The following is a 25,196-nucleotide window of genomic DNA, read 5'->3' as shown; positions in this document are numbered from 1 at the left end:
AAAAGAAAAATAAAAAAAAATAAAACAAATGGGCTCCACAGTGGCTTGTAAGAAGCCAGCACACAGGCATGCCTTTAAGGAAATGGCTGAAACTAGTCTACCCGTATATATTGTTCAAACATGGTTTTAGCACACAAGAGATGGTGGAAAAATCAGTGTTTCTGGTGGGTTTTTTGCTTCTGTTTTTCCAAGTGCATGTGTATGGAATAATTTGCTGAATGAAACACTGCTGGCTGCTCTCCGCAAAATCCAAAGGTACGGGCTTTCTTTGAGGTCATGGGTATTGCACCTAGCGCCTGTGAGCTGCCATTGTAAAAGAATGGTGTGTCATTAATTTTCCTTCCATCCATCCTTTATTTCAGCATACTCCCCTCAAGGTCTCCACCTCCAACCACCACAGAGAGCCCCAAACTTCTGCCCTAATTCCCTCACAGTTTCCAAATAAAGGAGCCAAAATAACCCACAAAACAGAACATCCTAGTTTACAAGAAACTTGACAGAAATAATATGACAGAGCCCAGCATGCTCTGTATGCAACTCCGCCCCCTCTTGTAACCTTGCTGGGGCCAGGGCAGCACTGAAGCCATCTTTGGCTGCTACTGCCAACCGTCCACTGGTCTCCCGCCAGCCCAGGGCCCCTAATCGACAGTCTGGACAAAGATTCCTCTAAGCTGGTGACAAAGTCAATCAGCCTGCTCCACTTCTGGGCTTGTCTGTGGCTCCTCAGCCTGACCACTACGTTCAAAAAAAAAAAAAGAAAAGAAAGGGGGGTGGGGGCGGCATCTCTCTCTACCTGGAGACTTTCTTCTACTATTATCATCATCCTCAAACATTTATTGATCACCTAAAATGTCCAGGACACCATGCTACCCCCTATTGCCAGAATCAGCAAACTTTTTCTGTAAAGGGCCAGAAAGGAAATATTTTAGATTTCACAATTTACACACAGTCTCTGTCATATACTCCTTTAAAAAAAATCTTGGAAAAGCGTAAAAAAATTATTTTTAAAAATTGTGGTGAAGTACACATAATATAAAATTTGCCATTCTAACCTTTTTAAAGTGTACGGTTCAGTGGTATTAAGCACATTCATATTGTTGTGAAACTAACAACACCATCCACCTCCAGAACTCTTTCTGTCTAACGAAGCTGAAACTCTCTACCCATTAGACAACTCCCCATTCTCCCCTCCCCCAGCCCCTGGCAACCACCACTCTAATCTGTGTCTATGAATTTAAGTGTTCTAGATACCTCATGGAAGTGGAATCATACAGTATTTGTCTTTTATGACTGGCTTATTTCACTTAGCATAATGTCCTCAAGGTTCATCCATGATGTAGCATGTACCAGAATCTCCTTCCTTTTTAAAGCTGAATAATATTCCATTGTATGTATATACCATGTTTTTGTCTAATCATTCATCTGTAGATGGATGTAAAATCCATTCTTAACATTCAGGATACAGAAAAACAGGCCACAGGCCAGACCTGGCCCACAGGTCGTAGTTGCCAAACCCTGCTATAGAGGCACCAAAAAACATACAACACAAACCAGAGGTTCTGAAATTTTCTCAGTCTCTGGCACCTTCAGTATATCAGTAATTTTTCACAGCACCCCTAAGCCAAAAGAAATACCCAACCATCCCATCTATTATGGATTTAAGTCCAAACAACTTACTATGTGGTTAGGTCCTAACAACTTAACTCCTGTTGGGCACTCGAACCTCAGAATCAGACTGGACACTGCCAACCTCCCACCCTGTTCCACGTGGATTTTCATGGGATACTTGCTTTTAAGCACAGCACCCAACAAAAACCCAGTTTTGCAGAAAGTATGCCCATATTGAAAGGAATGTATATTTAATGCAGAAACTGGCTTATTTCAAGTTAGTTAATTCACGTGGTGTCCAACAGGTGTCACTGTATTTCCCTCATAAATGTAGGCACTTTTCACTGAGTTCTCCCACCAAGAAGCCCAGGGTTCCTTGGCACACTGTTTGGGAAATGCAGATAGAGACTATTCCAAGGGTTTCAGATAGAGGTGGGGAAACAGAGTCAAATGCCAAGAATATGCTGAACAAGAGACAGTAGCACATGCTCAGTGTGCAATGACCACTGACAGACACTGAGCTACAGATTCTAGACAAGAGACAGCCTAGAGCCCCAAAGTCAGGGACAGCTGCAGGCAGGAGTGGGATTTAGGCTGCCCCTTGAAGAGACAGTAAGACCCGACAGGAGAAGAACAAGCGAAGGGAACAGACTAAGTACAGGAGAGGCCCCGACGTAAGAACGAGGCGGGTAGGAGGGGGGCCCTGGAGCAGCATGCACACTGAGGAGACCTAGGAAATGAGCCACTCAAGGTTTCAGAGGAAGGTGGTGCATTTAAAGATGTGTTTAGAAAACTTAATCCAGCAGCTATGGGTGCAACAACCTGAAGAAAGAAGTCGTAGCAATGAGACCCATGTCAAGGTGTGGTCGAGGTATGTACAGAGGGTGACCTACATGGACACTGTTGGGAGAAGAAAAAAAAAGGATCAGACTAAAGAACCTTATGGGAAAAGGCTGGCCTTGTAGCAGGGGGGAGCATGAGAAGAGATTCAAGAATAATCAAGGTTTCTAGACCAGGTAACTAGGGGAAATGATGTCATTCACACAAAGGAATGGTGCAGAGGCTGCGCTCAGGTGGCCCGGAAGAGAATATGAGTGTTGCTTGTGATATTCTACATCTGAGGGCATGGCAGGTAACTCAGGCTAAGGGATCCAGCTGGTGGTTGATCAGCAGAGCCCAAGCCCTGGGCACACCCACACGTAGGGCAGGAAAGGAGAGAGGTCAGACAGACTCTGAAGGAGAACAGCAGAGTCTGGAGGGTGGAGGTCAGAGGGAAAGCAGGCAACTCTGGTCCAGGAGTCAGAAGCCTCAGGTTTGTAAGTAAAGCGATTCTTTAAAATCCCAATATTTTAAACAAATGTTTAAAGTGCATTTAATGATGTGGCAAGAGGAACGCTGGCGGTGGTACCCAGGGAGCGGCAGTCTGCTCTCTCAGGTACTTCGGAGGATCTGACGCTTGGTGATCGGGACCACCTCTTCTCCTTGGAACCTTTACTCCCTGCATCACTACTTTCTCCAGCCCCTTCCCCTCAACCCTTCACTTCTCTTGAAAGTCCTTCCTTTCTGATTTTTCAGTTCCCCACCATGCTTCCCAAAATGCCAGTGCACCCGCCGACCTAACTTTGTCCCCACCGGACTGTCCCTGAGCCCCTCACCATCGGAAGCCCCCTGCACTGAAACTCCTTGCTATGGACGTATAAGAGGTCACCTGCCCTGGGAGTCAGGGTAGGGCCTTTGCCCAGCCCCCATCCTCCTGGGCCTCCCCTGCACAGCCACACTCCGGGTGTAGTGTATCCAAACACAGCCTCCGAGCCTTGGGTCCTGCCAGCGCTCTGTCCCCAGATGTCCTTCCCCAGATGCTCACCTTCATGGGTCAGCACCCAGTCACTCTCCCTCATCACCCACTCCGTGTCACAGCACACCCCTCACCCACCCGCCCCTGCTGCTTTCTCTGTCACGGCACTTATCTTAGTCCATCTTGTTTGGAGTTTGTGGTTGGCCTGTCTGTCTCCTGGGTCCCAGATCACAAGCTCCATGGAGATGAGAGGGGTTTTCAGTCACCTCCATCTCCCCACAGGGTCTGATCACATGTTTTGCACCCAGCGCACACTCACCAAGTGGTCTTTGAACACACGATATTACCCTCTGCCTGCATATGAGATGGCAGACTCTGTCCTGGAGTGAGTACCATAATACCTTTGCGTGTGACAGTATACTGCTTTCAGAATGCTCTCATGGAATGGACTTGAGGACACGGGGAGGGGGAAGGGTAAACTGGGACGAAGTGAGAGAGTGGCATGGACATATATACACTACCAAATATAAAACAGATATCTAGTGGGAAGCAGCCACATAGCACAGGGAGATCAGCTCAGTGCTTTGTGACCACCTAGAGGGGTGGGATAGGGAGGGTGGGAGGGAGACGCAAGAGGGAAGAGATATGGGGATATATGTATACATATGGCTGATTCACTTTGTTATACAGCAGAAACTAACACACCATTGTAAAGCAATTATACTCCAATAAAGATGTTAAAAAAAAAAAAGAATGCTCTCATGTTTGAGGCAAGAGGAGTGTTACTATCTCCACTGTGCAGCAGAGGAAAATGAGACTCAGAGAGGTTAAAAGCTTTGCACAAGGTCACACAGCAGTACATACAAGAGCCGGGATTAGAACCCAGATCTTCTGACTCATGGTCTAGAACTCTTCCACCACACACCCTGCCTCTGTGTGAATCCATGTAATGATAAGCTTGACTTGGTGATGGTTACCTGTGCTTGAGATATTGCTCTGCTGTTTATTCATGTCTCGTATGTTGTTGGCATATCTGCCTGTCACACTAAAGTCTAACTATGTTTTAGGTTCCAGAGGATAAGGATCAATATACAGTCTTAGGCGGTAACTCTAAACTGTACTTTCTTATGTGTTTCTAGACAATTTTAAGCCGCAATTTACTTAAGCACTAAACCCAAACACGCTCTTACAGCTGCCATCTCTCACTGCTGATGAACACTCTACAATGCTGAAGCGAGTACAGACATGTGCTGATGGCTTCCATTTGCCCATGCATACCCACTCTTCATCTTTTCCACCCTGCTCTGAGCCCCAATTCACCTGTATGCACCAATTTTCTCCACGATTCCCTTGCCACCTGGATTCCATCTGGTTCACCCAGTGGAGTCCAGCAGGAGATCGGAGGCAGGGAGGAGAGTGAAGTTTGGCTATTTATTCCCCTGACTCCCTCCCAGATTGGCTGTGACCCACATCTGAGGTTCCTGGTTCTTATCTGGGGGTCTCTGCATATAGCTCTCGGACCCTTTATGCACAAATTCGGTCTCAGGGTGGTGACCGTGGTAAACCTGCCCAGAATATGGCCACAAATTCTTTGACATTCCTATCATCAAGATGTGGGGTCTATGTCCTCTCCCCTTGAAAGTGGGTGGGCTCTGCGACTACCAGGAACAATAAAACATGACAGTGACACCGTTTCAGTGCACAGACTGGCAGCTTCCACCTAGGGATGCTAAGGCAGAACTGTTCTGGGAGACGCAGGCCTCCTCTGAAGGCCTTTCTCACACTGCACAGAAGTCTCGGACACTCTGGCCGACCTCTCCCCCCTCCCTTCACCCGGGGTCAGGTTTGCATTGCAGTCTGACAGCTCCCCCAGCCTTCCCCACCTTGCTTCCTATTTTCTCTCTCACAAGCACTTCCCCTAATAAAATCCTTGCACATTTAATCCTACCTTGGCATCCTCTCCTCTGAGGACCCAGACTAATACAACCATCCCAATAAATATTCAGCCTTGAAAACTGAGCTTTGATGTTAAACATATAAAGACAGTAGAACTAGCTTTTGCTGAATAAGGGTGGTCCCATGAATCTAAGGTCATAAATAACCAGTCTTATATTGGGTTGGCCAAAAAGTTCATTTAGGGTTTTCCATAACATCTTACAGGAAAACCCGAAATGAACTTTTTGTCCAACCCAATGCAATGGGATGTCTGTATGTATGGCTGGATCTAATTCCTAAATGATCTATATTAACACGGTATCATTTTCTTTAATAAGACTTTTACAAAGTATGATTTTCACCTATCTCCAGAAATGTATCCTTCCCCAGATGTCCAAAATAGGTTCTCAATCCCTTGTCCAAAACCTGGAGACCATGTGCATTTTGGAATTCAAAACTTTTCAGGAAGTAATATGTACATCTGCCATAGCTGACATAACAAACCCAGCAGGTCTGGCGCAAAACTCTACAATCAAATACATTAATACAGCAAGTCCCCTACATATGAACAAGTTCTGTTCCGAGAGCACATTCATAAGTCCAATTTGTCCGTAAGTCCAACAAAGTTAGCCTAGGTACCCAACTAACACAATCGGCTAATTAGTACTGTACTATAATAGGTTTATAATACTTCTCACACGAATAATACATAAAAAACAAACACAAAAAATAAAACATTTTTAATTTTACAGTACAGTACCTTGAAAAGTATGCCAGACACGTGAACCAACTTATGTGATTGGACACGCGAACGCACATTTGCATCTTTGAAAATTCGCAACTTGCAGGTTCGTATGTAGGGGACTTACTGTACTGTGTCCTCCACAAAACATACAAATATTAAAACAAGTGGTATAAAAATAAATAGCCTAGAGACAGTGCAGGTATGGGTTTGCCACCAAAGGAGCTCAGCAAAGGTTAGACTGCACTGCCATATGAATTATTAAAAACATTCAGTTTTCAGAGCTTTTTGAATGTCTGAGTGTGAATAAGGGATTGTGGGCCTATATAGCCACGCTAAACTATGCAGCCCTTTAAAAAAAACAAACAAACCAGATACTCCTTTGCACCAACACAGAAGAATAAACGGCCATCCCCCAGCGCAGGATGAAGACGGCACCGAGCAGGACCCGTGCGGAGGCAGGGTGACAATACGCAACTCCAGAGAGGGGAGAAGAAAGGTGGAGACGATCTTCACTTGTCAAAGCTCCACGCCCACCTTTTACTGCCCTCAACCCTTTGTTACGACTTCATCTCTGGTTAAGAAATTCTGTGGAAATATTGTTTATGAGTATTGACTGTGATGTGGGAAAAATTTTAAACCTGAATTTACCTATACTATTTATGAGACACCCCTGCAAACTGCCTCCATTGATTGCAGGCAACTAAAATGTTAGATGTAAATTGGGAGCTGAGATAGTCCACAAAGGAAATTTATGTAGGGTATTAAATAAGCCTCAAGGCAAGGGACACTGAATATGAGAAATGTGGACCGGAGCCGCTCCAGTAGCCCTGAGACTTCCGGGTGTCCCTTCCCGGGTCAAAGGCGAGGACACACGGTGTGTCTGCTCCCCCTGGGAGCTCCTCAGAAACACCCAGCCCTGCACTTCCCTCCTCCGCCCTGAGCCCCTGTCGTGCCGCTCACAAGAGGCTCTTCTCTTCATCAGCCACGTAGGGAGCTGAGAGTCAGCGGAGAGGCCGTTCACCTTCCTCCTCTGCCCTGCTTCGTACTAAACCTCCTCATTCTAAGTGATAAAAACACAAACAATGGAAGATGAAAAGCAGGGAGCGAAATAAATTAGGAAGGAAATATTCTCCCTAGTCGCTAAATAGCCCTGGGAGAAATGGTCTGCAATGGGTAAAAGTTAAGGAAGATTATTAGGGATGGGAAATTCGAATCTAGCTTAGTATTAGTATTTTATATATTAGTATTTTATATATTCAGTATTGACTGTTTTTCCCCCAATAAGCATGTATTAACAACTTCATGATTTTTCCATCTCATATTTTAATTGTGGGCATAACTGAGAACAATGTTAGTGAACACATGTAGGTGCTGTTATTTTTCTCTAGGAACCACTGTCTGGGAATGTACTGAGTGCCAACACTCTGCCCAGCACTTTAACAAGCATCATTCCATCCTTGTGCTGTTTATTCAACCCCCAGGTCTAAGGGACTGTGCTCAGCACTGGAGATTCCCCAGGCGACAAAACGGGTGTGCGGCTTACCCTCAAGAAGCAGGCAGAGCACTGTGGAGACATTACACAAGGTCCTGCACATGGAATGAGTTAATTCCACTCGTGGTGAGTGCTATGAAGGAGAAGTACTCAGAGACCAGTCAGAGCCTCCTAACAGCTCTCTGAGGCGGATCTCATCCTCAATTGTAGATAAAGAGTTATCACTAATATTTGTAACATTAAGGTATGCTAATTATAATAACATAAAATGTCCTGGACAAATAATAATTACAATTATCACTATTATAATACTGACTTGGGAAATAATTTTATATCAGCTGGTCAATGAGAAAAAGGATGGGAATAAATGAGGAAGAAAGTCTGAATGCGCAAGAGAGTACGTGGATAATTACTGTCAAAGAATTTCCAGGGCACCATTCTATTCCCCCATAAAGGAAAATTCCTCCATGCAGGGGCTTAGAGACCTTCAGACACCCTCCCCTCCTCCAGAACAGCAAGGTACTAACAGAAGGACAAGGTAGAAACAAATACAAGGTTTGTATTTTCCAGAGATGTGTCCCATATTTCCCAAGACAAATTTAATTTCAAAGACTTGGTTCCTTGGTTCCCATAAACCAGCGAAATAACCTGGAACCCTCAATATGTTGAAACCACAACCAAGATTACCTCCTGAACCCAGAAGTAACACAAAAATCCTAGTCAGACCAAGTACCCTGTTTGTTTGGCAAAATATTGCTACTGTGCTCAAAAGGCACTAAATGATAAGAGGTGAACATCTTCCACCAAGACCTGCTGCTCTAAACGAGAACTCCCATCATCACCACAGCCAGGCTTCCAAGTTGCCATGATCAGGTGTTCTTAGTTTCTATAAAACGTGAGCCCATGGAAGTGGAACGTCCAGATATACAAAGGTGGGCATTCCATCAGAAGGCACATGATACGTTGTTCCTTGCTTCTCTCCCTGCCAGGGCTGTCAATGCCAATAACTTGACAAGGATCCTCTGAACTAAGTACTGTATATGTGTCTTTACTTAGTGAAAAAAGAAAAGTCCTTAAAATTAGAATGCTAGGTCCACGATGTCTCCTGATAGTTCACAATAGAAAAGATATCAGTTGATTTATTCCATGAAATGAGAGCGTCATAAGGAATTCAGAGTGATGCTAATGAGACAGCAAACCTTTGATGGGACCTTCACTTGGCTTCACTTTAATTTTTGCTGTCACAAAGCTGTTATAATAAAAAACTATGTTCTGTTAAGTAGATGGCAGCTCCAGGGCACTTGTGCCACCAGTGCCCCTCTCCATGTCCACAGGAAGCCTCACACTCTCTATGACAGACCTCTTAAGCTCAGAGGACAGCTTCACAGAGAGTTCCAAGTAGCCACTACCTATGAACTCAAGTAGACACAAGAGTCGGTCCAGTTGCCAATGCTTGTTTAGACTCCCTTACTGGACATTCACAATGTCCTGTTCTATGACATCAAATGGATCCCATCAGACTTAAGCTGTTGCCGTCATTAAGACCTGTAATTGATACTGGTAAGGAATATGGATGGAATGAGAAGGAAAATAAGGCTAAAGTCGCCATCAAGTCAATTACACTGTGTTCACCTTCCTCAGTTTCCATCAGTTGTACTAGAAACAGGTAGAAGATTACATCAGCCAGTCACTGACCTTATGGAGAGCTGGAGCCAAGACTGGTACCAAGAATCCATTGTAAATATAATTGACGAGCTGATTACGAATCAAGGGGTGAGCCACCTAAGAGAGAAACGGCAGTCATGAAAAAGGTAAGGAGCGCAATCTTTAGGTCTTCTTAAAATCAACCATTTCTGTGTACATCCTGAATTCAAGAAGGAAATCCAAATTTTGGCCATTTATTCCACGGTTAAAGAAAAACCCAGACTTCAAACCAACATGTAATTTTTCCAGATGGTTTATCCCATTATAAACAGCCTGGACTTTCAAATTTTAAAATGGGTAATTTTAAGTTTCTATCTGAAAAAACAATAATAAATAGACTGATTATGTATAGGGACTCATAAATTAAAGTCGACAAACTGGAAAGTATAATTTTTGCTCCATAACTTCCTCTATGTCCTATCTCAACCTGTGACTAATTAAAAAAATAATAAGAACTGTCAAAATAGACAATTAAAAACATTCATTTTGGTAGCAGAAAAAAAATTCTCATTTTGAAAATGCATTTTCTGATAATCATTTATATTGGGGAAGAAAGCATTTAGAAAATTTTTTCATAAAAAAGATACTGTTAAAAAGCAGAAAACATTATCAGAGGTACAACACTTCCTATATTTAATTTTCAAAATATATTTAGCATGGATAAGCCTTACTAATATCTTTTATAATTACAACCATCCCTGGGTGTCTGTAGGGAACTGGTTCCTGGATGCCCACCCCCACCAGGATACCAAAGTCGGCAGATGTTTAAGTCCCTTATATAAAGTGGCACAGTATTTGCATATAATCTACACACGTCTTCCCATATACTGTAAATCATCTCTAAATTACTGTATAATACCTAATACAATATACATAGTTGTAAATACAATGTAAACGCTGTGTAAATAGTTGCTGGTACACAGCAAATTCAAGTTTTGCGCCCTTTGGAACTTCCTGGATTTTTTTCGAAATATTTTCAGATCCTCTGTTGGTTGAATCCACAGCTGTGGAACCTGCAGATACAGGGGTCAACTGTAATCTCTTCACTTATACCCCCAAACAAAAAATCTTAAAAGTATATGGCTTCAATCTCAAAATATGATACAAAATGTATCATTTCTCTGTTCTTAACCACGCCCGTTAGCTTTCTCCTTTTCTAAAAAAATAAAAATAGCATCAAACAATAAAGTAAAAAGCAATTTCTAGGGAAGTGAGGCTAGATCTTTAAATTACTGACAGTCTCTCTCTCTGTGTACATTTGGGGAGAAACTAATAGTTCCATCTTTTTTATTTCCACATTCTTCTGCAAGAAAATATTGACAGACTGTAATGTTAAAGGAAAAAATAACTTAGATGCAATCCATTTATCTCATACATAAATAAAATTTCCTTTGCCTTAGCAATAAAAATGAGATGGGAACTAAAGTAATTTACTTGCATTTTCTTCCAGAAGCCATTTCTTTATTTGGTAGATAAACAGATTATAACTAACATTTTTCACCTTACAATCACCATAAAGAAAATTTGATTTCTTAATAAATCCAAGATTAAGGTAATATTTGTGCTATATAGAAATAAAACATTTTTTGATGAAAACCTACTACACCCTTGTGTATTTATAAAATCTGGTTTTTTTTTTTTTACTGAAAACAGTAACAAGAAATCTGAAGGTAAAAATCTAATCAAAAAGCCAATATACTAGAGTTCAGTGGTTGTTTGTTCCCCGAAGCAGGCCAATTTCAAACCAAATTTAATTTGTGTTGCTAAGAAGATGCTTAACTTCTTCTAAATTCAATTGGAATAACAATATTCTTTATGCAGTAAGCACCATTAAGCAAACTAAAGTGTTTTCCTTTGTAGACTCCCAAGAAGACCTTGAAGTGAAAGTGGTATAATTTGGAGTACTTAGAAGCCTAAAAATATCTATTTATTGAGTCAGGCATTGAACTTATTTTTGATAGTTAAGTGGATAATCAAAACAGAATTAACACTTTTTATAACGAAGGTAAAGAAAATCTACTCTTTTTTTCTCAATTGAAACTACCCAGAAACCTCTAAACTAACACTTTTACTCATTCGAGAACATTCAGTAGGCTTAAAGTAAAGCATCAGTATTCCATAAACGTTTATTGAAATAAGAAAAGGAACGTTTATCAACTGATCCTTCACAATGCTTGTATCCTGAATGGACCACGACAGAGGGTTCCTTGCCTGCTCCCACCTGAATGACGGCGTTGCAGAACTCAAGGGAGTTCATGAACTGGACCAGAGGAGGGAGCAGGACCCAGTCGTCCTTCAGAAGGCAGTGCCATTCCTCGTCTTTCTCTTCCAGCTTGGCAGGCAGGGAAGAGTACAGACCACTGAGCCCGGTCGCAAGCACCTGTGTTCAGAAATAAAAACGTAATAAACACTTTCCCCAGGTTCTTAACCTGCAACAAACAGCTCCCAGGTGATGCCACTGCCACTGGTCCAGACTGTACTTTAGGTGGCGAGGTATTCCAGCATCAGAGGCTGTAAGCTAGGAAGGATTCCACAGCTGGAGGCGGGAGGGAAGGACAACTCCAGCAGAGGGAACAGAAGCACCAGAGGTCTTCGGCTAATACCTACGCGATGCTACAGGTTGTTTATCTCCTATGTGCCAGGCCTACGCTGGGCAGTGGTAGGGGGAGTGAGGGAGACACATGCAAGATGAAGAAAACATGGTTCCGGCACCCAAGGGATGCAGGAGAGGAGTGAACTCATAAACAGTGCGTTCTATTACACGACGCTGAGTGCACACACAGAGATGACCCACACCCCCCGTTCCACGGGGACACACCCTGGACTGAGGCGGCCCGGGACAGAAGATCTCACACGGGCAGCATGAGTAGCTTTATGAGAAAGATTCCTGCAGGCACGTTAAAGCTCATGACTGACACGTGCGTGCTTCCAGTTTAGAGAGTGCTTTCATCTCATCTCCACAAATGATAGCAAGAAGAAAGAACTGGGGGTCACGGGTCAGTTAGATGGGACGACGAAACTTCAAACAGAGGTAAAATGGGTCTACACTGAAGCATCGGCAGTGGGAAAAAGAGGAGTAAAGGAAGGGGAGGATCACACGTAAGGTGGACATGAGGGTGAGCTAACTATCATACCGACCTATCCAGTATTAATCCAAAGCTCACAAGGTTTACTTTCTTCCCCTGCTCAGTTTCTAAATGACACTAACAGTGTTTGGGCTCAGTTAGTGACGGTGAGTGAGAACTCCAAACTGTCACTTTATCCAGCTTGGTCATTAAGAAAATGCTGATGCATTCAATTGAGACAGAAATATAGAAAAGGAACACACATGTTGACTGCCTAGTAGTTTTATCTCGTGGAGAACAGGACCAAGGAAAACAATGAATTTCACAGTGCGGGGAAGTGATGCTAGCCAAACAGCACCTTAGGGCTCCTGATCTGGTAGATGTGCAAAGGATGGACAGGAAGTGCCCAGAAAGAAACACAGAAGTGATTTATAAAAGGGGTTGCTCTAGGGTAAACCCTGAGGTTATAAGGAACTCAAATGGGATAGAAACATTCAAGAAAACATTCCATTCTGAGTTAGGCCCAGAAAAGAAACAGCAAAGTATTCACTGATCTCACAGTCTAATAAGAGATGAACAGGCAATTATAACAGTGTAATAAATGCTCAAACTACATAATAGAAAATATGTCACCGTGGATATACAAACCCAGACTTGGAGTGCTGGGAGCAGGAAATGTTCTCAGAAGAAGTGATGTCGGGCTCCCCTGGTGGCGCAGTGGTTAAGAATCCGCCTGCTAATGCGGGGAACATGGGTTCGAGCCCTGGTCCGGGAAGATCCCACATGCTGCGGAGCAACTAAGCCCGCGCACCACAACTACTGAAGCCCATGCACCTAGAGCCCATGCTCTGCAACAAGAGAAGCCACCGCAATGAGAAGCCCACGCACCACCACGAAGAGCAGTCCCCGCTCGCCGCAACTAGAGAAAGCCCACGCCCAGCAACGAAGACCCAATGCAGCCAAAAATAAATAAATAAATTTTTTAAAAAAAGAAGTGATGTCTAAGCTGCTGAAGAATGAATAAGAGTTAGCCAGGAAAAGAATGTTGGAAAGAAGAATATTCCCAGCAGATGATGTACAAAAGCTCAAAGGAGCAAGAAAACATGGCACCTTCTGGAACTAAGAGAAGTGCAGTATTACTGGAGCATATAGTTAGAGATGGGAGGAGCCTGGCGGGTATGCTGGAGCCAGATCCTGCAGGGTTCTGTAGGACAGAATACAGAGCTAGAGCCCAGTGGAGAGTCCAGCAGACACTGTGTGGGTCTGATGCCTACGAGAGGGATCTGGACTAGAGATGGAGCCCTGGAGCTGTCCACATGGCGATGAGACCCCAAGCTATACAGACCAGAGAGAGAAGGGAAGGGAGGTTTAGACCATGAGCTATAACAAAATAATCCATAGTGCCTGGTGTCAGACACAGAAAGTCAAAAGGAGGTATAAGGACCTCCCTGGCAGTCCAGTGGTTAAGACTTCTTCCAGTGCAGGGGGTGCGGGTTCGATCCCTGGTCGGGGAGCTAGGATCCCACACACCTCGGGGCCAAGAAAACCAAAACATAAAACAGAAGCAATATTGTAACAAACTCACTAAAGACTTTAAAAATGGTCCACATCAAAAATACTCCTTAGGGACTTCCCTGGTGGCACAGTGGTTAAGAATCCACCAGCCAGTGCGGGGGACACGGGTTCGAGCCCTGGTCCGGGAAGGTCCCACATGCTGTGGAGCAACTAAACCCGTGCGCCACAACTACTGAGCCTGCACTCTAGAGCCCATGAGCCACAACTACTGAGCCCGAGTGCCACAGCTACTGAGGCCCGCGTACCTAGAGCCCGAGCTCCACACAAGAGAAGCCACCACAATGAGAAGCCTGCGCACCACAATGAAGAGTAGCGCCTGCTCTCTGCAACTAGAGAAAGCCCGCACCCAGCAAAGAAGACCCAACACAGCCAAAAATAAAATATAAATAAATTTATTTTGAAAAAAGGAGGTGTGGATCCCGGCGTGCCGAACTTGGAAAAATTACCTACAAACTGTTGCCTCTCCTCCCCTGTCTTGATCCTAGAGCACCCTCTGGAACTCCCTGTGTAGCAACCGTCCTCCGTGCATTTATTAATTTATCAGCCCTATTCTCCATCTCACCTGGCCTGACGTGTTCATTCTCGCCCACACGGCAGATGTGGGTGACTCGCCCAGTCAGACGCTAGCAGTACCTCCCCTGAGTAACACATCCGTCAACAACAGAGGATGGGCCTGAGGATTGGTCACCTGGAAGTCTCAGTGCAGAGAAACCTGACACCGCCAGGGGGCACATGGGGGAGGGGCGGGATGGGGTAGGGGTGGGGATGGGGGTTATGAGCCCACAGTGGAGTGTGAGGGCAGCGAAAGAAAGACACGAACCGTCTCAACAGTGGAGAAACAGAAAGGTTACATACATTTCTCTGTTCTATTTCCTAGTGACCTAGATTTACTCGTTCATTCATTCACTCACTCATCTAAAAAAAAAAAATCAGTGAGCACCGTCAGGCCAGGTACTATGTTAAGTACGGGACATACAATAGTAGACAAGATAATGCACGTATCTCTTTCAAACTCAGGGCATCTGTGGTCCCAGAGGAGAATGTCCCCGATTTAAAAGCATTTAACTCCTTGTCAGCAAACCCAAACAAATCACTTAATTTCCAGTTTTGAATGTGACCCCAAGTGAGCTGTTTGTTATAAATTAGAAACCGCTGGCAAGAGAGAACAGAGACCAAAAGTTCTCCTTGAAGGGAAATCTAATCTTGATGCCACATTTTAAAAATCGATTACATTTGCTAACTCATGCTAAATTAACCACAGAACAAAGGCTTTAATTCTGCATACTCCCGATTCCTTAACCACTTTGAGGCTTTGAAAAAGAATTCATAAAGACAGCTTAATTTGTCTGACTAAGAAGCTGGGAATAACTATTCAGTCTATCAGTATAATTACAGCAACATTAATTTTCAAATTACATACATCAGTGGCGGTAATTAAAAAGAACACATACCTAATATTCACTTGTTTTTAAAAGAGTGTTCTGAAAAGGGCATGGCTGAGATGCGAACACGGCCCACCTGTGCGGGAGGACAGTGCGGTGTGCCCGCTGGGCACGCACTCCTGCCATGTGCTCGCCCCTGGAAGCAGAGCCAGAGAATGTTTCTGCAATGGTCTCCAGCGTAACGAAGAAACACAGAAGAAAACAGTCTGCACAATAGAGAGGACTACACGGGCTTAAGAGCAAGATTCCAAATCTTTACTGCTAAATATTTATCCTTTCCAAGACTTTGCTCAGAGTTCAGATTCCTTCATCCAATACACATATAATTCTAGAAGACCAACGACAGGCCAGGCACCGTGTCAGGCCGGTGCTGGGGAAAGAGCATTGAGCGAGTCAGACTGGGTGAGATGGAGAAGACCACCAATCAACCAATAAATGCAAGAAAGACAATTACTCCACGAAGAGATGCAGGTGGTGCTGTGGGAACAGGAAGAGGGGAAGGGAGGGGCAGCAACAGGTCTGCAGGTAATTCTTCCGAGAGTTTGATGGCACAATCTATTTCCTTTCAAGTTTAATTTTTACCTTAAAAATGTAAGAATATATAGACATACAACAGCGAATTTTTTAAAAATGCTCATCCACTCTTTTAGCCTTTTACTGATCCTGACCACAAAAAAAAGTAACTGTAAAACATTGTATTTATTCCCAACAGACTAAGTATTAACTTTTTTTTTTTTTGGCCATGCTGCGAGGCATGTGGGATCTTAGTTCCCCAACCAGGGATCGAACCCGTGCCCCCCTGCGTTGGGAGTGTGGAATCTTAACCACTGGACCTCCAGGGAAGTCCCATAACCCAGTATTTTTAATTTATCTTTTCTCAAGAGTCTTAAAAAAAACAAATCACCATATAAAACCACAAGGATGACAATTTAAAAAAGCAAACCACTTCCCTGACGGCAGTATAGCATGGTAATTGTTGAGACCATGGATTTCAGTATCAGACTAACGTGGTTTTGAACCTGTCTCTGCCATTCACAGGCAGAAAGTCCCTGAAAGTTCAGTTTCTTCACTGAGCTGCTGCAAGGACTGAAGGAAATCGTGCACATAAAGAGGAAGGCACGATGGTTTACACACAGCAATGCTTCCGACGGAGGAAAGAGAGATGATGTGCACAGAGCAGTGAGCAATCTGGAAAGGTCCGTCCCCCTTTAACTTTAAACGTCTAATAGTACCCAGTTAATTTCAGCAAAAACAAAAAGATCGTAAGCAGATGGCTTTAGTCTGAAGCTAGCAGCAAAACACCTGGTGGGGACCATATGTGACAACTTGCCGAAATAAAGAGCCTCATAAATTTTAGATATGGGATAAATAACTTTCTACCTGCGGCTGTGTACCGAAAGGCTGCTTATTTCAATTTGCATTTCCTAATGTATGTGTAGGCAGTTTTCGACTTTTGCCAATATGTAACAAGTGACAGGGCTTAATCATCAATACTCCATTTAAAAAAATCAAAAGAAGCTACGGTCATATACTCCTCAACCATTCATTGGCACTAAATAGTTCCCTAGAGTATCCTCATTCTCTTTCTTTTCTTGGGAAAATACAGCTTGAGACAAGAGGCAGCAGAACCAGCAAGCTCTTCCTATCAACCACAGAACAAAAGTTTCCAAAAGTGGTCCAGTTTCCTGAAAGAGTCATTACTCTTCCCAAAGCCTGATGCTAACACACTTTGACAATCATACTAATTAGAGAAAGCTTTTTGTCAATTGTGGTCCTTAGCTGGATGGTTAATAGTGTATGCTTTTATCTTCAACATAAAGAGGTCTTTTTTTTTTTAATTATGTTGTCAGTTGTAATTATAGAAATCTGGGTACAAACGACATTATGGGATCTATCCTGAGGGGCAACTTAGCACAAGGAAGCTCTGTGTTCCATTCTGGCAAATAAGGTCAGCTGGAGATGTTTTTCCTCTAATTTTAATGAACTGTACAGTGTTTTAAAACACTTTTTTTATGAAAGCAACAACTACTCAGTGAAATCTGCCTATAACTTAGTAAGTGGAAATCTAAACGTTAAAAGCATGCTCCATTCTAGTCCTGGTATGTTTAAATGTGTAAAATATGAAATATTACAAAAATGTAAAACATAATAGAATAGAAAACCATCCACAAGATTTAAGATTTTAATATTTTGCCATAATTTCTTCAGAGTGCTCTTTATTATTTTAAAAATAAAACATTACAAATAGAGCTAAACCCTACTCCAATCCCATTACCATCCCTCCTCCTTCCTTTGCCCCCAAAAGTAACCACAGTCCTGAACTTAGTACCTATTACTCCTGTGCTTGTTTTTGTACTTCTACTGTATTCATAGGTATCCAAAAACCAGTATACACTAAGATTTCATCTTAAAACTTCATGTAAATTTTATGTAAATATTAACATACTATATGTAACCTTTTGCTACTTACTTTTTTGTTTCTAGATTTTATGCTTCTTGTTTTTAGGTTTATTGGTGTTCACACATGTAGATGCAGTTACATGCTAATAAATGTGAAATATGATTCATTTTTTTTATTGAAGTACAGCTGACTTACAATATTATTAGTTTCAACATAACATAGTAATTTGATATTTTTATAGATTACACTCCATTCAAAATTATTATAAAATATTGACTATATTCCCTGTGCTGTACATTACATCCTTGTAACTTATTTACGTTATACCTAGTAGTTTGTACCCTTCACCTATTTTGCCCTGACCCCAAGCCCTCTCCCCACTGATAACCACGAGTTTGTTCTCTGTACCTGTTCTTTTCCTGTTTTGTCATATTTCTTCATTTGTTTTATTTTTTAGATTCCACATATAAGTGAAGACATATTTGTCCTTCTCTTATTTATTTCCTAAGCATAATACCCTCCAGGTCCATCCATGCAGTTTCAAATGGCAAAATTTCATTCCATTTTTATACAAAGAAAACAAAACACTATTGATGCGCGCACCCCAATGCTATACAATATCTTTGTGCATGTACCCCTGTAAACATGTACCAGATTTCCCGAGGGCAGATATCTAGAAGTGAAGATGCAGGATCACATGGTATGCAAATATTCAACTTCATTAAATATTGCCATATGGCTTTCCTGCGTTATTGTACCAATTTATATTCTCAAGAGTTCCTGTTTTTCCACCCCCTTGACAGCACTTGGTGTTATCAGATGTCTAATGGTTAGCGACTCTGATGCCATGACCTGGTGTTTCATTGTGGGTTCATTTGTATTTCCCTGACGCTAGAGAAGATGAGCATATCTTCATATATTTATCAGGTTTGGGGTCTTTTGGGAAATGTCTGCTCATATCCTTCACCCATGTTTCCTCATTTTCTTATTAATTTGTAGTATTACAAATATTTTTGAATATTTTGGGTACCAACTACTTGTAGTTATGTGTGTTGCAAATATCTTCTCCCAATCTGTGTTTTTGCTTTTTTTAAATTAATTAATTTATTTATTTGGCCGCTCCGGGTCTTAGTTGAGGCACATGGGATCTCTGTTGCCGCGTGTAGGATCTTTAATTGCAGCATGCGGGATCTGGTTCCCAGACCAGGGATCGAACCCGGGTGTGGTTAAGAATCCATGCTTCCAATGCAGGGAGCAGGGGTTCCATCCCTGGTCAGGGAACTAAGATCCCACATGCCGTGCCATGCAGCCAAAATGAAAAAAAGAGTCACTTGGGGCCTAATTGGGAAACTGGATATTAGATCATATTATGGAATTATTGTATAATTTTCTTAGTGTAATAATGGTATTGTGATTATGCAGGAGCATGTCCTTATTTGTAGGAGATACATGTTAAAATACATGATGCCTATAATTTAATTTCAAATGGCACAGCAAAACAAATAAAGGGCATAGGTGATAAATATACAGAAGTATGGCAAATATTAACAATTCTGAATTTAAACGGTGTGTACATGGTGTTCATTTTAGTATTCTTCCAAGTTTTCTGTATTTTGCTTTTTTCCATAATAAAAAGTTGTAAAACATAAATTGCATTAACTTTATGGACTGACTTGCAGAAAAGTGTCCTCTACACAATATCTACAAACTGCAGGGCTTTCCATTTACTTCTATCTTATTTTATGCCCTTCAATAAAGTTATATAATTTTTCTTGTGAAGGCCTTTTCCATATTTGTTAGATTTGTTCAAGATAAATCATGATGCTTTTGTGAATTGTACCTTTTTATTTTTTTTTAATAAATTTATTTATTTTTTTTTAAATTTTTGGCTGCATTGGGTCTTTGTTGCTGCACTCGGGCTTTCTCTAGTTGTGGCGAGCGGGGGCTATTCTTTGTTGTGGTGCGCGGGCTTCTCATTGCAGTGGCTTCTCTTGTTGAGGAGCACAGGCTCTAGGTGCACGGGCTTCAGTTGTTGGGGCACTCAGGCTCAGTAGTTGTGGCTCGCGGGCTCTAGAGCGCAGGCTCAGTAGTCGTGGCACAAGGCTTAGCTGCTCCACGGCATGTGGGATCTTCCCAGATCAGGGCTCAACCCGTGTCCCCTGCATCGGCAGGCGGATTCTTAACCACTGCGCTACCAGGGAAGTCCAATGGTACCTTTTTAAAATTGACATGTAGATACTGAACAGGTGAACCACGCAAATGTTTTGATGATTTGTTTTAATACCTGCACTCCTTCTTTAATAGCAGAACTACCCAAAACAATTCAAGTAAGCCCAAACTCAAACCTTTGCAGAGCCCCTGCACAAAAAAGCCTCATTGTTTAATGAGCTGCTGCCTCCACATCACTGCTCAGATCCAGCTCCTCTCTCACGTTCTCATTCCTGCCACTCTTGTTTCTCGACCCTAATGTGTGTCCCTGCTTCCTCCGCAACTCCCAAACTTCCATAGTCAGATTAAACTCCTACAAGAATGTTGATCATGCTGTGTTCTTGATCAAATCTCTTCAAGAGCCCTCCAAACTGAATGAATATGGCAACTGTGGTAGGCAGAATGATGGTCCCCCCAGACCTGTCTATATGCTGGTTCCTGAGCCTGTGAACAAATGAGGTTCCATGGCAAAGGAAAATTAATGTGGCAGATGGAATTAAGGGTGCTAATCAGCTGACCTTTAAATAGAGATGATCTTAAAAGTCTTTAAATCCTGGATGATCCAGGTAAACACAATGTCCTTGTGGAAGTGGGAGAGGCAGGCAGAAGAGCAGAGTCAGAGGGAGACGTGACTACAGAAGGAGGGTCAGAGAGACGCAGTACTGCTGACTGTGAAAATGGGGGAGGGGGCCATGAGCTAAGGGGTGTGGGCAGCCTCTAGAAGCTGGAGAAGGCAAGGAAACGGACTCACCACAAGAGCCTCCAGAAAGGAGCACAGCCCTGCCGACATCCTGATTTTAGCCCAGTGAGACCTTCTGGACTTCTAACCTACGGCAAGACACTACTACTGTAAGATAATAATTTGTGTTGTTTAAAGCCGCTAGAGTTTTTGGTAATTTGTTACAGGCGCAGTAGAAAACTAATACAGCAACGTATTCCAAAAGAGGCTTAGATTCAGGGTGAGACGTTACATTTTTGCCTTAAGATATATTCTTTAAAAAGAGTTTATAGGGCTTCCCTGGTGGCACAGTGGTTGAGAGTCCACCTGCCGATGCAGGGGACACGGGTTCGTGCCCCGGTCCAGGAAGATCCCACATGCCGCAGAGCGGCTAGGCCCGTGAGCCATGGCCACTGGGCCTGTGCGTCCGGAGCCTGTGCTCCGCAACGGGAGAGGCCACAACAGTGAGAGGCCCGCGTACCGCAAAAAAAAAAAAAAAAAGAGTTTATAATCTAGTTTATAATTCCGTTGAAGGAGATAAGGAAGGGAGATTTAATATGTTGGCACAGATGAATGGAATCAGTTCTTCACTTCCCATTTGATTCTCAATCTTTGTGCAATTTCTTACTCCATTGGTCAGAAGCCAGAAGAGAAGAGATACATGGCAACCTGAACTTAATTGAAATTCTATTTTTCAAAATTTTTACTCATTTGTTTCCCCTGAAATAAATATGCACCACACACTAGGGGACTCTGGTCTATTAGTGAAAATAGGACTCAGTAGTATAAAGAAGATTACTGCTTTTGAACCTCAAAGCAAAATACAGTATGTTACTCACTAGGATTGCTATTAGCATCTGGGGCAGGTCAGCTCTTTCCTGTGCGTGACTGTTCCACAAGCTACTGGACATTAAGCATCCCTGGCCCCTGCACACTAAATGCCAGCTGACCTCCCTCCCAGGCGACCCCGTGTCCCTTGACAACCAAACACACCCCACGTACACTTCTAAATGCCCTCACCCCGGTCCAGAACTACCCACGGAGTGTTAATTAACAATGAATCTGATCTACTTATGGCAACTTGCCTGGCCTGTTCTAATAAAACTCACTAATGGTCTTAACACACGATTCCAGCAGAATCAGGAATATTTAAGGCAATACAGTTTATAAAGTAACATAATGAGATGATTGGTACAAAGAACAGATAATGGAAATAAACCGGAAATGTTCACTGATTTAGGAAAACAAAAATAGCTGTGGCCCAACATTTGACAAACCAAGAGAAGATATAAATCTATAAATCTGTCATTTAAATAACACCAAAAAATAATCAGAGTCCTAAGGCTTCTTAAGAATCTCAGACAGCTCCCAGTATTTTCTAGGACTATGACTGGGCCTGGCTACTCGGGCATCTCCAAAAGACCTTACCCTTTATTTCTCACCAACCAACTATGAAGAAACTATACAGGGACTTCCCTGGTGGTCCAGTGGTAAGACTCCTCGCTCCCAATGCAGGGGGCCCGGGTTCCATCCCTGGCCAGGGAACTAGATCCCACATGCACGCAGCAACTAAGAAGTCCACATGCCACAACTAAAGATCCCGCGTGCCGCAATGAAGACCTGGTACAGCCTAAATAAATAAACATTAAAAGGAAAAGAAAAAGAAACTATACAGAGCACTTCTTGCTACTTCAAAGTGTAAATATGTATTCCTTTTTTAAAAAATAAAATCAGTGCTTTGGATCTACAATTTTGGTCATTATCTTGCTGGGAAACAAATTAATTTGTGAAGCCAGCTGTGAGGGGTCTGACCATATGCCATGACTCATTGGCACAGAATCAACCTGAAAAGCTAAGAATATAAGAAGAGCAGGTTTTACCAACTGCTCAGGATATGCTCTTAGAAAAAACTAAAACAGCTCGGAACCCAACAGAAATGAACCAAGAAACAGTAACACGTATAGTTTCCTCTGTTGGCTTATTTCCAGCTGACACTGCTCAGCCGAATGGCATCTCAACTTAAATTCCTCTGCTCACTCCAAAAGATTTCCTCTAAATATCTTTCCATAGAAGGTGCCAAGGACAGTCTGCTGAAAAGAAAGGAATAAAAAAGTATTTGTCATTAGCCCAGGAGAGGAGAAGAGAAGCGGGTGGAAAATGGGCCAACAAGAAGGACTTACTGGACAAAAGTAGGTGTTCTCCACGATGTGATGGGCCACCATGCTGTTCTCAGCAGAGAGAGACATGATGAAGAGCAAAGCATCCCGGGCCTGCTGGCCTACAGTCCCCTCCCGGTGAATGAAGGGAATCAGAAGAGAGAAGATGAGGAAGTTGGCAGCCCCTTGGTCCTCGCTAGTGTGGAAGAAGAGTTCCAGGATGGATGGATCTTTGGCAAGAATGGAACAGAGCTGATTGAGCAGGACAACCAGCTTCCCCTCCACAGTGGGGGTGGTTGTTCCTGAACAAGAGCTCAGCAACATCATCAGGGGCTTCAGGATGGGCTTGTGATGCAGCAGAGGCTGGTGGGACTGGGTGATCAACATCTCATACATCTTTAGCTGCTCCATTTTAGTCTCATCAGTAAATTCCCGTCTCAGACTCCAAAGGAAGAGTTTTTCCATGATGTTCTCAGAGACCACAAATTCCAGGATTGGCCCCATGGCAGCATCCCTGGCTTGCTCTTCAATCAGCAAAAAGAGCATGTGTTCTACATAGTTCTGTACAGCACTGGCCTCATCTGGAGGGATGAACCCATATTTTGCCTGGGTGTTCTTCAAGGGGTCATGCTTCTCTAAGATTTTCACAACCTGAAACCAAACCAAACATGTGTCATCCATCTGATGTTTATCATAACCACAAAAACACACCACTGCTAATCGTACCAAATCTTCATGGAAAATGTAAGAGCCATGACCCCCAACAAGATGCATGTGAGCATTCTGTGTCTCCCTCTCATGAGAACAAAATGAAGGGGTTAAACTACAGAAAGAAGATGTCTGAAGTTGTTCATTTGTCCTAGTGACAAATGTTGGCAACCTAAATGTCAAAGAAAGTAATATAGTCATGTAAATTAAGCTACATGCATTCCTGGGCCTATTATTATGAAGACTATTAAGCAAAATGAAAAATAAAAAACCTGTAAGTGACATGCCAGATGAAAAAATAAGTCACTTGTATGTAGTTAGATCCATCATTATCAACTATGTCAAAAACACGCAAGTGAAAAAAGACTGAAAAGAAACATGGAAAAACAGTCATCGCTTTTGTGTTCAAAGTAATGACAAGTTCTTAAATTTTTTTCTAAACTGTCAAGAATATAATTCACTTTGTTATAAAGCAGAAACTAAGACACCATTGTAAAGCAATTATACTACAATAAAGATGTTAAAAAAAAAAGAATATAATAGTGCTTTTAGGGACTTCCCTGGTGGTGCAGTGGTTAAGAATCCACCTGCCAATGCAGGGGACACGGATTCGAGGCCCGGTCCGGGAAGATCTCACATGCCGTAGAGCAACAAAGCCCATGCGCCACAACTACTCAGCCTGTGCTCTACAGCCCGCATGCCACAACTACTGAGCCTGTGTGCCACAACTACTGAAGCCCGCGCACCTAGAGCCCGTGCTCCGCAACAAGAGAAGCCACCGCAATGAGAAGCCCGCGCAACACAATGAAGAGTAGCCCCCACTCGCCACAACTAGAGAAAGCCCACGCGCAGCAACAAAGACCCAATGCAGCCAAAAATAAATAGATTAAATAAATTAATTTTAAAAATAATAATAATAAAAAAATAATAATAATAGTGCTTTTAAATTTTAAAATACACTAAATAAGTAAGACTACCCGTGTTCTCCTACAAATAGAGTTGATTTGGAGATTTCAGCAGCGGGACACAGCTCCTCAATGCCCTTGACAGAATAATAGCCCTCTCTCCTCTACCTGGATTGGCACCCTCTTCAACCAAGCATGCATCATTAGGAAGGATGAAAGGAAACAGATGAACTGATGAACAAGTGACATGTACCTAGCAGAATCCCCAAACATACAGCATATGTTGAAAATTTAAGCACAAAGAGTTTGAATTGTGCATTTTTTTAAGCCAGAAAAAAATTTTGAGATAACCAATTACAAAATAAAGCCCTAAAGCACAGGGTTTCTATTTGGGGTAATGAAAAAGTTTTGGAAATAGTGGTGATGGTTGCACGACATTGTGAATGTAGTTAAGGCCACTGAATTATACACCTAAAAATGATGAAGATGGCAAACTTTGTTTTATATATATATATATATATATATATATATTTTACCACCAAAAAAGAAAAAAAATCTATTAACTGTAAAAAGTAAATAAATCTCATGTGACAGCCCAGGTGTTTCTCTCCCTTACCACTGCTGGCATTTGAACACTTCCTAACTCTCTCTGCCCATCAATACTTAATTTCTACTTTGGGACCTGAAAATTAAAACAATTTTATATCTCAACCTCCATTTAACTTTATGACTTGGAATT

At 42.5% G+C, this 25,196-nt stretch overlaps 1 protein-coding gene across 14 annotated transcripts in view; it reads right to left on the bottom strand.

Moving 5' to 3' along the window:
* FHIP1A (FHF complex subunit HOOK interacting protein 1A) overlaps window positions 1–25,196 on the bottom strand; it is a 282,286-nt gene that overhangs the window by 74,541 nt on the left and 182,549 nt on the right. For 11 of the 14 annotated variants that reach the window (XM_060147763.1, XM_060147755.1, XM_060147757.1 and 8 more), the window contains 3 exons: window positions 22,869–23,495; window positions 11,501–11,659; window positions 9,271–9,357 (listed from right to left, as the gene is read on the bottom strand). In XM_060147763.1, coding sequence (XP_060003746.1) covers window positions 9,271–9,357; window positions 11,501–11,659; window positions 22,869–23,495 — 873 coding nt within the window. The remainder of the gene's footprint in view (window positions 1–9,270; window positions 9,358–11,500; window positions 11,660–22,868; window positions 23,496–25,196) is intronic. The other 3 variants (XM_060147762.1, XM_060147768.1, XM_060147767.1) reach the window with 3 other exon arrangements.

Source organism: Lagenorhynchus albirostris, chromosome 4, assembly GCF_949774975.1.
Source record: "Lagenorhynchus albirostris chromosome 4, mLagAlb1.1, whole genome shotgun sequence".
NCBI lineage: Eukaryota > Metazoa > Chordata > Mammalia > Artiodactyla > Delphinidae > Lagenorhynchus > Lagenorhynchus albirostris.
Note: the sequence above shows the minus strand (reverse complement) of the source record. Positions and strands in the feature narration are given on the sequence as shown.